Genomic DNA, 14,096 nt, shown 5'->3' on the forward strand with positions numbered 1-14,096 from the left:
TGTCCTCTGTGCTAGAAGAGGTGTTCTGCTATCTGCCGGTGTATAATTCTTGCTAATTGAGGACGTGGCTTGGTGTTTTGGCTATTTTCACTACGATCATTTGTGGTGTCAGAGGGAGATGGCCCTTGTCCACTGGCATGCCGGCGTGGCTAAGCTGTGCTGCCCCAGGAACTCTTTTAAACGGTGAGGCAATGTTGGCTTGATGGAGTTTTGTTCGTAGCTTTTTCGTGTGCGCTGTAGCATCACTCGTTTATAGACCCCAAATCATGTCATTTTCGACCATTTTCGAGGGGTATGCCAATTTCACGGTTCCCTTCAGAAACGTTTCAAGGGCTTGGCACAGTCAATCTACACCCCAAAGTCAATCTTCCTGTTTAAATTTGAGCAAAATCGGAGAGGTTGACTTGCACACATTGTCTGGCATTCTCAGACATGCTCTCTTAACCAAGTTGCTGGTGAGCTAGAGTGTGATACAATCACCCTGAAAGCTGATTAACAATAGAACTTTTTGCGACGCGACACGTGATTTGCGACAGTTGCGGCAAGAAAATGTCTGTCGCGAGCTGTCGTGTACAATCGCAAGGTACCTGTCGTAGAAGTTGAAGAAAGTTCAACTTTTGCAACATGCGACGGGCGACATATATAGATGGAGTACAGTTTCTACTCGGGATGCACGTGCAGTGCGCATGCATGGTTCTACAAGTCCATCATGGCCAGCAATCGAGGACATCTGAGAGTTGTAATTTTTGTACTCCTCCGAGGTGTGATTTTTGGTGTGCTGGGCCAAGCACAAGGAAGCCATCTGCCAAAAAATGAAGAAAATGGTTGTTGTTTGATCCTTTGGTGAAATCTTTGTTTCTAGTCGAAGCTAGTTGCTGTTTGGAGCAGAAACGCTGAAATTGACTATTTTCTGCATGTACTCATGTACTCAGGCATGCAGTCTCACTCGTATTTTAGCTCTTTTTCTGGAATGGAGGCTGCTCTGCGCCCCTTGGTGAACATTTCCTGCGCTCGTGGAGCAGCTGAAAAGGACCACTGGTATGTCTGGTTACTGGTTTGAAAGTGGAGAGTCGACTTTTGTGCCTTGAAAAAGGAGTAGAGAGTGGTAAAGGCACGTCTGTAGCTTATTTTGAGTGCTCCTCGTACAATTTTGATCGTGATGGAAATTCTCAGACCAAAGTCAGCGTGAAGATGGCCGTACAGTTTTCTTGTGGATTTTTTAGTTGTTTCGTCTCGTATCTATGTCAGTATCGTGATGGTGAAGTGGAGAGGGTGATTTTCTTCCTCTGGGCTTCGTTCGGCCGACTTTGCTTCGTCCTCGTTGAAAAGTGATGCTGAAAAAAAGGTCGATTAGCATAATTATGTTGATTTTGAATGTACGTGATGACATGCGATTGCTGGCTATGAGAGAAGTCGAAAACACCAAAACAGATTGTGCACCGTGTCGCATCTCGTCGCTAGTGGCACAAGTTGCATGTGGCGTCACAAAAAGTTGTACTGTGAATGCGCGTTTAAAATGACAATGCTCTGACTGAGCTGTATTTGTATTAATGCACCTGACACTTTGCTCCGACACATCTGTAATATGCAAGCGAAAAGCCTTCCAATGTTGAAGGTTCTAACGTCTTAGCAATCTCACATCTCTCGCAGCCCACATGTTCCGGTACACAGGATCGTCAGGTGACTTGGATGTACACAGGTACAGGGGTGTCTTCAGGGAACAGTGGTGTGTTCAGGGAGCAGCTTCAACTCGTTCATGGCCCTCAGTTTTGCGATTTCCGGACGACTTTTTACCCGCTGAAGCAGTGCTGTGTATGTAATGGGAGGTTGTCCAGGGAGCCAGCTTTCCACTTGCCCACTTGGCGTCGGATTTCAGATAGCTGCATTCAAGGGTACTGACTGAACTTACGGTAGGGTAATTCACAGGCGACATTGAGTTCCACTTGAGGAATGCGAACTATGGAATGGTAGGAACCATTCGATGCTCGTCGAAATGCAGCTGATGTAACAACTTCCGTTATCCAGACAACGGGCAGTTTAAAGTCGAGGGCGTCCCTTGAGCAGGAAGTCCTTAAAGGTATGCTTCCGTAGATCTTGGCACAGAAACGTACTGCTTGCCCGTAAGATAATTTGATATCGAAGTACCTCAGTTTTGTATTGCTGAGTTTACAATGGAACTCCTCTGCAATCACAGAAAAGGGACAGTGGAAAGTCAGAGCAAACACTAAAGCCACAGTACTCAGCCAGGGAGACACATGCTGATAAAATATCATGACACGCATTCTTTCTCTAGCCACATGCAATCCGCTGCCTAGGTTTTTACGTAACACAACCACTGTATAATCCAGATTCAGAGCATCTATTGTTATGAATGAAACTAGTCTCAAGAAAATCGATTGGGAACATTTATTCAACATAGCCTCTTTGTTTTTTTGCGTAATTTCCGCTTCACTGACACTATTTATCGTAAATATATATATATAAGTATGGACTCGGATGGAGAGCCAAGGATAAATTCATAGAAAAGTAAAAAGGAGCAAGGAAGTACAAGTTACGCTATAATATCCACTAGCACCACCAGTTACTAAACAATCATCTCTTGCAATAACATTGCACGACACTGACCGACGGTACTGACGTTCTACAACCAACTGGCTAACAGCTCTAGCACGCATTGGATGCGCACAAGAATCGTGCAAAACCTCAGTAAAGCAGTACTGGTTCTTGTTTGCTTAGTTCCCCTTTAATTGATCTTCGCATCTTTGAGCCACGCAAGTTGTGTACAATGTTGCATTGTGTCCTTGACTCGTGGTTTGACCGTATTGTCCAATGGTCTTGCTAGTATCGTCGTCAACATGCATGCACATCCGCCAACGTCCTTCACAGCTGAGACTTTCAGCTCGTGCTTGCCTTGGTTGCGCTCACCCACCCCTCCTATGTTATCATATAACTTAGAACTTTCCACGTTGCAAGGCTGTTGCAGTGCGCATCTAATGCGTGCTAGAGCTGATTGTTAGTTGGTTGTAGAATGCCAGTACCTTCGGTGAGTGTCGTGCAATGTTATCGCATGAGCTGATTGTTTAGTAACTGGTGGTGTAAGTGGACATTATAGCATGACTTGTAGTTCCTTGGTCCTTTTTTCTTTTCTATCAATATAATAAATTAATAATTATTAAGAAAAGGTTTGCTCCCCACACCGGAGCTCGCGCTATTCCGCCGACTTTTCTTGACACTTGACTGACTCACGACTGCCATCCAGAGCACACGAGAAGTCCATCGAACCTTCGACTCGGCAAACCTGCAAGAAAGCACCACTCCCTGCTCAATACACAGTGTTTCGGGGAATTCACCCCTCATCAGTTGAGCTTGAGTAGGCTGAGGAAGATTGTGCCTGAAGAGCACCACTTATATAGTGCTCTCCAGGCACAAACATCACCAGGGATACAAACTTACAGAGACGCTCCGCTTCCAGCGCGACAAACACCTCGTGAACACCAGATAGCAGCGTGAGTCAGTGTCGCTCCTGGACGGTCAGACAGACGTCGAGGACCCTCGGTCATTCGCAACGCTGTCACCTCCAAACCAACTAGTCGCAAGCCCGCGCTGGGCACAACAGTACGAAGTAGTGGTTGCGACTTCGGCGATGATTTGTAAGAAAAGGTTTGCTCCCCACACCGGAGCTCGCGCTATTCCGCCGACTTTTCTTGACACTTGACTGACTCACGACTGCCATCCAGAGCACACGAGAAGTCCATCGAACCTTCGACTCGGCAAACCTGCAAGAAAGCACCACTCCCTGCTCAATACACAGTGTTTCGGGGAATTCACCCCTCATCAGTTGAGCTTGAGTAGGCTGAGGAAGATTGTGCCTGAAGAGCACCACTTATATAGTGCTCTCCAGGCACAAACATCACCAGGGATACAAACTTACAGAGACGCTCCGCTTCCAGCGCGACAAACACCTCGTGAACACCAGATAGCAGCGTGAGTCAGTGTCGCTCCTGGACGGTCAGACAGACGTCGAGGACCCTCGGTCATTCGCAACGCTGTCACCTCCAAACCAACTAGTCGCAAGCCCGCGCTGGGCACAACAGTACGAAGTAGTGGTTGCGACTTCGGCGATGATTTGTAAGAAAAGGTTTGCTCCCCACACCGGAGCTCGCGCTATTCCGCCGACTTTTCTTGACACTTGACTGACTCACGACTGCCATCCAGAGCACACGAGAAGTCCATCGAACCTTCGACTCGGCAAACCTGCAAGAAAGCACCACTCCCTGCTCAATACACAGTGTTTCGGGGAATTCACCCCTCATCAGTTGAGCTTGAGTAGGCTGAGGAAGATTGTGCCTGAAGAGCACCACTTATATAGTGCTCTCCAGGCACAAACATCACCAGGGATACAAACTTACAGAGACGCTCCGCTTCCAGCGCGACAAACACCTCGTGAACACCAGATAGCAGCGTGAGTCAGTGTCGCTCCTGGACGGTCAGACAGACGTCGAGGACCCTCGGTCATTCGCAACGCTGTCACCTCCAAACCAACTAGTCGCAAGCCCGCGCTGGGCACAACAGTACGAAGCTCAACTGATGAGGGGTGAATTCCCCGAAACACTGTGTATTGAGCAGGGAGTGGTGCTTTCTTGCAGGTTTGCCGAGTCGAAGGTTCGATGGACTTCTCGTGTGCTCTGGATGGCAGTCGTGAGTCAGTCAAGTGTCAAGAAAAGTCGGCGGAATAGCGCGAGCTCCGGTGTGGGGAGCAAACCTTTTCTTACAAATCATCGCCGAAGTCGCAACCACTACTTCGTACTGTTGTGCCCAGCGCGGGCTTGCGACTAGTTGGTTTGGAGGTGACAGCGTTGCGAATGACCGAGGGTCCTCGACGTCTGTCTGACCGTCCAGGAGCGACACTGACTCACGCTGCTATCTGGTGTTCACGAGGTGTTTGTCGCGCTGGAAGCGGAGCGTCTCTGTAAGTTTGTATCCCTGGTGATGTTTGTGCCTGGAGAGCACTATATAAGTGGTGCTCTTCAGGCACAATCTTCCTCAGCCTACTCAAGCTCAACTGATGAGGGGTGAATTCCCCGAAACACTGTGTATTGAGCAGGGAGTGGTGCTTTCTTGCAGGTTTGCCGAGTCGAAGGTTCGATGGACTTCTCGTGTGCTCTGGATGGCAGTCGTGAGTCAGTCAAGTGTCAAGAAAAGTCGGCGGAATAGCGCGAGCTCCGGTGTGGGGAGCAAACCTTTTCTTACAAATCATCGCCGAAGTCGCAACCACTACTTCGTTAATAATTATTGTCATAAAAAAACCATAGGGAGAAATTCTCCACAGCGTCGATCATGCCTACATTTCTTCCTTCGTTCATCAGCCTTCACAATTTGGAGGCTTTTAGGATTCTCTCTTTTGATTCCGGCTAACCAGCATCTGATACACGTAATAAGAAATCTAACCAACCTGTTAGTGTTTTCACAGCGGCTGGGTCTGGCTGAGGATCTGAAGGCAGGTCGCAAATAACCTTGCGCTTTAATAGAGCACCGGTGGTCTTGCTGATATACACTATGTTCGTGTCGAGGTGCTGTCCATTATTGTCGTACGACGTCCAGGCAGCCAATGGAGAGTGACTGCCGTGTACTTCTGCCATTAGTGTTCTGGCGCATGCGATGGACGAGGGCAGATTACCGCCATGCTCCGCACAAAGCAGCGTGGCCTCAGAAACAGTCAATTCGAGGGGGAAGTACTTGAGCGTTGAGCCCGACTGTGCACACTCGTATTCCCCTGTCTCTGTCGGAGCACAGAAAAGAACATCAGAAGATGAATGATATCAATTAAACAAAGTCGTCTTCTCAAGCTGAAGGGGGGGGGGGGTGGTCAGGTTATCGAAGTACTGCCAGGTGACATGGAGCTAAGTATAGACAAAGTTGAATTAGAGCGGACCTTTGACCAGAGTGATGGATATGAGTGTGAGCAGACCCTTGACTGGGCTAGGGCTGGATGATCAAGCTGAACATTCACACAGTATACATGACAACACTGCATCTTGGTTCCCTGGGTTTGCGGCAAACCAGATAATAATAACTTTTTTCCGTTTGAGTCGACGAGACCACACAATGCTTGCAGGCGACAGCACGGACATTTCACCAGCCACACTCCACAGGGTTTCTCGGCACTTGTGCCAGTGGTCGTGAGCCTTAACCACTGACCCCCACCGTTAGGCGCTGCTTCTGCCGCCAGGGTTTACCGGTTGTTAGCGGCCGGCGTGAGTTCACTTCGGGAACAGACACGATAATTATTTACTTTACTAGCACTCCACGAAAGCAAATAGTGTTACCCCTGACAAGTCTTGTTGTAAACGTTTCTTCAGAATTCCCAAACTACATTGCAGCGTACTTCTTGCACTTGAAAATACCGCCATTCCAGCAACAGGCTCTCAGCAGGCTCTCCGGCAACAGGCTCTCATCATCAGGGCATCATCATGCCCTGATGATGCCCAATGGGTGATATATTGGCAAAGTTATCTATTTTGGTGCAGCTGAGAGCCTTTTGCGGGAATGGAGTCTTGTTTTGTTCCCTATAAAGAGTGCGGTAACTCATCAGAGGAGAGGCAGTTGTTGAATGAAGGGGTTAAGCTGAATTATGCTATTTTACAATGAAGATTCTGGCGCAAGGTGTGAATACTTAAAACTAACGCACATATATGACAAATAAACACAAAAGGAATAGTACAGAATGGAGGTGTTATGAACTCTACCACATAACTATCTCAAGGGATAAGTCAATCACAATGAGAAGGAGAGGTACACCGGAATAGATGGCACTAGTTTACACTTCACAAAGAGTACTGGCGTGGTGACAAAGATAGGTGAAAAGTAGACGCCAAGTGAAAGCCAACAAATCATCACGGGCTTCTATTGTCACATCTGAAGATTGCTAACTACACAAGACAAAATTACTTCACGAATCTCGGAAATTGCAAATTCACCCAATGGTAGATGAAAGAAAGGCTGCTGGTGTGTGGCATAATCGAGAACTGTGGGCTACTGAAGTGACGGATCCATCCAGATCATCCCTGTAGGGTTGGCGTCTAACGCTATATTCCGAGCAGCAGATCGCACCCTTCTTCTGGTCAATGGCAGGTATCCTGGTCCAGGAGAAGTCATACGACTTCTTGACTTATGACTTCTTATGACTTACCCCATATGATCTGGTGCTCGGAAAAAAGCATTTTAACCCTTTAAGGGAGCATCTCATAAGTTCGCACTTTTTTTGTAAACGTAACGCATTTCGAATAGACTTTACCCCCCTACCTCCCCCCACTATTTGAAAATCTTATCGCACATTTTCAGTGTAGATCTACTGTACTGTACATGCCATGGTATGCACAATCATGTACAATGTTCAAGTACATGGACATGGACGCTAGTGTGGAAGTGAATGACATACAGTAGTACCACATCTACTGAGTACAAGTAAGTATTGGTTACAGTCTTAGTTCAATCAATGACATGTACACACACATAAACAGAGTTACTCCACAACGACTGTACTGTCAAAGCTGGCCAGGTGGCAGGTACACGGTTTGATCAGGCTGGTGTGACATTTGACACCTCTGAGTAGCCTGCATGCGTAGTGCAAGGGTTAGATCTACACCTAAATTGCTAAAACACACCCGTACCCTGCTGTCTGAAGCGGTCTAGCACAAGCACAGCACTGTATTGCACACATCCAGAAAATGTGCGAACTGTCATTTTTCTATCCGAAATGGGCGCTACCCCCTACCCCGTTTCGAAATGCGTTACGTTTAGAAACAAAATGCGAACTTATGAGATGCTCCCTAAGAGCCACAGGAATTTCTCAAAATTCTGCATTTTTTCGTGTTCCTTGGATCATAGCTTCAGTTCTACTCACTCAATCCTCACAATCTAGGGCTTCCTGGAAGAGAATGAGGTTGATCATGATAGCCAGCACACCGTCTATCCAGCGCTAGATCGCAGCGACAGTACGAAAAATGCCCCAAATGCGTCCAATTGCGTCCCGCTCCAGATATTTCATTTTACTCGATCGTGGAGTTCCAATTTTTTCGCTGTGTACTCTTGACAATATCAACAGTGAAACCCGCGCAAATTCAAGTAAACCAGCGTGACGAAAAGTCTCAAAATTCTCAATACTAAAGTCGCACTGTGCGCTTTTGAAATTGCCGCGATAGCGGCTCAACTTACGAGTGATTTATCTCAGGAACCGTTGCTCGCAGCGCTTCGCGGATTGTTTCTCCCGACAGGTGAGAGTTTTCTCTTCGCCCTGGATATTTCGATCACTGGATTTGAGCGAGATTGAACTGAGTTACAATCTTTTGAAGTTTTGCATTTGAATGCGTCGTTTACGATTCATGTGTACCCCTCCTTATCATTGTGATTGACTGAGCACTTGTGATAGTTATGTATGGTTAAAGGGTTAAAAACGCCAACCCTGCAGTGATGATCTGGATGGACCCGTCGCTTCAGCAGCCCACAGTTCTCCACTATGTCACACTCCAGCAGCCTTCCCCTCACCTACCGTTGGCAAAAAAATGATTTTCCGAGGATTGTGAAGTGTTTTGTCTTGTGTAGTTGGCAATCTTCAGATGCGACGTTAGATGTCCGTGATGATTTGTTAGTTTTCACTTGGCGTCTACATTTCACTTATCTTTGTCACAACCCCAACACTCTTTGTGATGTGTACCCTAGCGCCACCGATTCATGTGTACCCCTCCTTATCATTGTGATTGACTGAGCACTTGCGATAGTTATGTATGGTGGTGTTCATAACACCTCCATTCTGTACTATTCCTTTGGGTTGATTTGTCACATATTATGTGAGTTAGTTGAGTGTTCACACCTTGCGCCAGAATTTTCTCTATAAAAATAGCATTATTCAGCTTAATCCCTTCATTCAACAACTGCTTCTCCTTGGATGAGTTGCCGGCATCTTTATATGGAACAAAACAAGTCTTATCAGGAGTAACACTACCGTATTTGCTGGAGCATAGTGTGCACTTTAGATGTACTATTTCAGGCCCCAAATCGCAGGTGCGCACTATGCTCCGAATATGAAAGTGCATGTGCATGCACTTTGAAAATCAGTGCAGTGTATCCAACAATTACGAAGTTTTCCGCCTCTGAACCGGAGCAAACCATATGACTGAGTGCATTTCTAGTGTCTACAGCCAGCTACACTGCTAACACATGATTGGTTAGAACCCCATCAGTAGCATGCGCATTATATATGGAAAATGGTTGAAATTCATGGCCAGCAATCGAGGACATCTGAGAGTTGTAATTTTTGTACTCCTCCGAGGTGTGATTTTTGGCGTGCTGGGCCAAGCACAAGGAAGCCATCTGCCAAAAAACTGCAGAAAATGGTTGTTGTTTGATCCTTTGGTGTAATCTTTGTTTCTAGTCGAAGCTAGTTGCTGTTTGGAGCAGAAACGCTGAAATTGACTATTTTCTGCATGTACTCATACATGTACTCATGTACTCAGGCATGCAGTCTCACTCGTATTTTAGCTCTTTTTCTGGAATGGATGCTGCTCTGCGCCCCTTGGTGAACATTTCCTGCGCTCGTGGAGCAGCTGAAAAGGACCACTGGTATGTCTGGTTCCTGGTTTGAAAGTGGAGAGTTGACTTTTGTGCCTTGAAAACGGAGTAGAGAGCGATAAAGGTACGTCTGTGGCTGATTTTTGAGTGCTCCTCGTACATTTTTGATCGTGATAGAAATTCTTAGACCAAAGTCAGACCAAAGTCAGCGCGATGATGGTCGTACAGTTTTCTTGTGGATTTTTTAGTTGTTTCATCTCGTATCTATGTCAGTATCGTGATGGTGAAGTGGAGAGGGTGATTTTCTTCCTCTAGGCTTCGTTCGGCCGACTTTGCTTCGTCCTCGTTGAAAAGTGATCCTGAAAAAAAGGTCGATTCGCAAAATTATGCTGATTTTCAATGTACGTGATGACATGCGATTGCTGGCTATGTGTACTGTCGATGATGCTCTCAAATCTAGGCTGCGCATTATACTCCAGATATGCCTTGAATAGCCAACCTGTTACTCAAAACAGAGGGTACGCATTTTGCTCAGGTGTGCGTTATACTCCGGCAAACACGGTACTTGCTTTCGTTGAGTGTGGCTGGTGAAATGTTTGTGCTGTCGTCTGCAAGCGCCGTGTGGTCTCGTCGGGTCAAAAGAACAACGATAACTACTCTTTGACGGACCTATTGAAGACGGCAACAAAGAATTCAAACTAAAAAATGTTGGCAGTAGCGTTGCCCTCTATACTGCTGCCCCACTGCACACTATGGGATTAAAAATAGACCAATAAGTTATTATAAACTCATAGTAAACTATTACGCAATGCCTAAACACAATGGTGTGTGATATACTTACTAGTACTGACTACACACAACTGGTTAGTAAAGTTTTGTTCAAAGTGACCCGTCTCTGAGAGAATCACAGATCTGAAATCTTCAACACACTTCATATCACCGTCAGTCGCAACCCGAGCTTTTTGATTCTGACAAAATGCCGCCATATTTTCGGCGCTATCCATGTTAGCCTGTGGATAATGGACCAAGCTTACTTCCTGGGTGCAGAAGTATTCCCCTGACACAAAAAAGGCAGAGAGCAAAAAGAAGAGAAAGAAGCAGGCACAGTGATAGGAAGCAAGCAAGCAAACACGAAAACAAAACGAAAAACACGAACGACAATTGGACGTATAGGAGACAGCTTGCAAACATGCTGACTCTTTGCCCCGTATGAAACGAGTGTACGAGCCTTCCTCCCGACTGGTCAGACAACAGAAATTTTCATAGCCTGAAAAAAGAGAATTTTTGGGGGGATTAACATCACGATCACTCTACGCCTGTGTGAAACTTCACCCTTCAACTCCAATAACGGTGCCGTTAATGCAAATCAAACAAATTTACTACTCATGACTACCTTTGCTTGATCTTACTGAGACTGAAGGCGCATGCCACATTGTTGCGTGCTTGCTCATTTGGCGGTGCATCAGCTCTGTGCAGAGTATACCGGTCGCCTTCTCTCACGGGATTATCAAAAAGTCTCAGCAACCACGGCCGGATTTCATTAGCGTGTGCGCCCACCGTGCCAACGGCTTGTTCTAGGCATTCAACTTCCTGACTTCCGGCTGGTAAACGTCCGCCTAGACGTCGGCATTGCTCCTCGGCCTGTGTTACCGTAGCTAGATTGGCGTACACAAAGATGTTCGTTCTTGTCTTCAAGCACAGGCGGCTGCTCCCTGCACAATGGATCAGAGCATACATAACATGTAGCTTGAGTGTACAGTACGGAGGTGGTCATGGGTAAGGCTGAGTGTGTAGTGTGTCTGTCCATGAGTGAGTGTGTAGTGTGTCTGTCAATGAGTGAGTGTGTAGTGTGTGTGTCAATGACTGAGTGTGTAGTGTGTCTGTCTGTCAATGAGTGAGTGTGTAGTGTGTGGGTCAATGAGTGAGTGTTTGGTTTTCACTATTTAAGTTCGTTGCCTCAACAGTACAAAGTACAAATATCAAGGAGAACGAATGTGTGTGTACAGTCCATTCAGAAAAAAATGAACTTCTAGCTTTTGGCCATAAATGGGTCAAACGTTGAGTTTTTTTAGAATTTTTTTCTGCAATCCCATATGGAATCCTCTTCCAATTATGTTTCTGAAGTTTTTTTGTCCAAAAAGCAAGCCATAGCAAGAATAGGATTTCGGCCAGGTTTTGCCCCAAAAGCACTGAATTGGGAAAAACCATCAAAATCCAGGCCGTTTGACCCCGCCTGCAACAGTGCATTCTGCGGTTCGAACCCCAGTTCAGGCACCCTTTTTGGACTCTTTTTCAAATTTCAAAGTTCGCAGCACTGTACTGTGTACGATGAAATCACGAAAAATCGCCAAATACGGGAGCTCGCCAGAGCCAGGACCCATCTTTTTATGAATGGACTGTAGTGTGTCTGTCCATGAGTAGGCGTGGCCCCATATCGAACCCAATGCTGCTGGTTTGCCTTGGTGGTTTGGGGACTTGCACCATCGTGCTGGTAGAACATGGGATCCCAGCTTCAGGATTCACAGCACCACACCGGAACAACCAAAATGTCTCTCGCATTGCATCGAAAACACCGTTCTTTCTCAGCACGGCGTTCCTATACTCCTCTGCCATGCACACGTAACTGTCACGCTAACCAGGATGTCAGTTTCCCTGCAGATCAAATCCCAAAAAAATCGTAGACATCGCAATTCAACTCGCGCTGTTTTTCTTATTGGCTCTTCTAATTCTAAAACTCGGATGTTGAGCCAATAATAAATCAGCCTGGATCAGCAAAAACCATCACATGTGCAAAATTAATATTTTTGTGCTCCAAATTGATCCACAACTACTGATAACCAGTCTCAAGAAATTTTAGATCAATCACAGCACCGTAAGTGACCCAAAAATGCAGTACACCACATCTCTGTACAAATGTTGGAAGTGGCATTTCTGTGTAAGATGCAAGTATGAGCGTTGGTATGTGTCTTATCCTGTTAGGCATTGCCATTACTCAGCCGGCTAACAAGGAGGAATTTTATAGTCCTTGGGGGTGTACTCAGACACTGGCTTGTCCAAGTAAATCATTGGCTTCACTGACTATTGGGCAGCTAACGGCATATGGCCAAGTTCCAGGGGCTGATATTGCATCCACAACAGGCTCTGTACTGATGCTCTCCAAGCCCTTCACTTCCATGAAAACATATCTGCACACACGGAGTGCAATCACAGTAGCTGTGACTACTTAGCACACAGGCTCACGAGCATGAGGTACGTACTAGGTGCAGATACATTCAACGGTTACCTGACCCTACAGGAACATATTGTGTATGCTTCTCGTTGGCTGAGAATTCGAAAGAAACGAGAAGCAATGTTCTCTCGAACTTCGAATATTTGCGAAGCTTGTATTATTTTTTTGTTGTGGCACGCAGTGCAGGTTGACGTCACTGTAGTGACGTAATCGTTGTTGAGCGAGCGCTGTGAAACAGCACTTGCGCAAAAAGATTGTCCTTCTTTTTGTCTTGCTCATCAAGGGTGCAGTCCGTTTTGTACACAGCGGAGAAGTTTTCTTTTTTGCAAATTGTGGTAACTTATTTTTTGCAATCATGCCGAGAGGTCGTCGTGCGGAAGCTGCCCGGGAGACAGCTGAAACCTCCTCGCAGGACGAGGTAGAGTTGATGATGCGTCTTCTGGAACGCCAAGTGATTCGGCTGGAGGAGAGGAAGCGCCGCCGGTCGGCCTCCTCTTCCTCATCTTCGTCCAATTCGTCCAGCTCGTCGAGCTCGTCCAGCTCGTCCTCAGAGTCTCCGGAGAGGAGATCCAAGAAGAAAAAGCGTAAAAATAAGAAGAGGAGCCAGTCAGTGCCGCATACTATGCCAGGTATGAAACGACTCAGCTACCAACATCAATTCGAATGCCTCTCCGAAATATCTGGGCACCTGGTAACGGCCAAAACATTTGTTAAAAAATCTAAAAAGACCAAGGCGCTGAAGGAGCTCAAGAACTCAAGCGAAGTCCTGCAGAATGGGTTGGACTGGCTAGCAGTGGCGGACCGCCATGGCCATGACACCGCCACAGCGTTCACGGAAGGGGACGGCATGGCTGGCCTCTTGGCCAGCGCAGACAAACGGAAACGTCTCCGCCTAGCCATCGAGGCCACGAAGCAGGGAAAGGATGGCTCGAAGCCAAAGAAGCCCCAGCAGCAGCCCTTTCGGGCCAGCACTCCCGCACCAGCCGGCAACTGGAGTGCCGCACCAGCCCGGCCTGCCCCAGCGCAACGGTTGCCAGCCGAGCCAGCCAGGCCCACAACCCGGCAGTCCACGGCTGTGTGCCACCACTGCGGAGAGACGGGCCACTACGTTCGGTATTTTAGTGTGATACGGTCAGCCATGTGAAGTACAATTTACTCGCGGGGGAGTGGTGGCTGAGCCGAAGTTATTGGAAATTTAGATCCCAGATCAGTGTATTTTATTGATTCACCGAATACCTGGGGCAAAAAGTGGTACGGTCAATACCGTAGTGACCGTACCGTGTCCGACGCCCCTGAAAAC

At 46.9% G+C, this 14,096-nt stretch overlaps 2 protein-coding genes across 2 annotated transcripts in view; one reads left to right on the forward strand and one right to left on the reverse strand.

Annotated features, from left to right (window-relative positions):
* LOC135827132 (uncharacterized) overlaps positions 1 to 12,742 on the reverse strand; it is a 41,131-nt gene extending 28,389 nt beyond the window's left edge. The window contains exons 1-5 of the mRNA XM_065339657.1: positions 12,715 to 12,742; positions 10,977 to 11,279; positions 10,409 to 10,624; positions 5,453 to 5,779; positions 1,910 to 2,182 (exon numbers count right to left, since the gene is read on the reverse strand). Coding sequence (XP_065195729.1) covers positions 1,910 to 2,182; positions 5,453 to 5,779; positions 10,409 to 10,624; positions 10,977 to 11,279; positions 12,715 to 12,742 — 1,147 coding nt within the window. The remainder of the gene's footprint in view (positions 1 to 1,909; positions 2,183 to 5,452; positions 5,780 to 10,408; positions 10,625 to 10,976; positions 11,280 to 12,714) is intronic.
* A 409-nt stretch (positions 12,743 to 13,151) lies between these two features.
* LOC135827133 (protein FAM133B-like) lies at positions 13,152 to 13,940 on the forward strand. The gene has a single exon (XM_065339658.1). The coding sequence runs from the start codon at positions 13,152 to 13,154 to the stop codon at positions 13,938 to 13,940; it is 789 nt and encodes a 262-aa protein (XP_065195730.1).
* Positions 13,941 to 14,096: the final 156 nt, after the last annotated feature.

This window comes from Sycon ciliatum, chromosome 11 (genome assembly GCF_964019385.1).
Source record: "Sycon ciliatum chromosome 11, ocSycCili1.1, whole genome shotgun sequence".
Taxonomy (NCBI): Eukaryota; Metazoa; Porifera; class Calcarea; order Leucosolenida; family Sycettidae; genus Sycon; species Sycon ciliatum.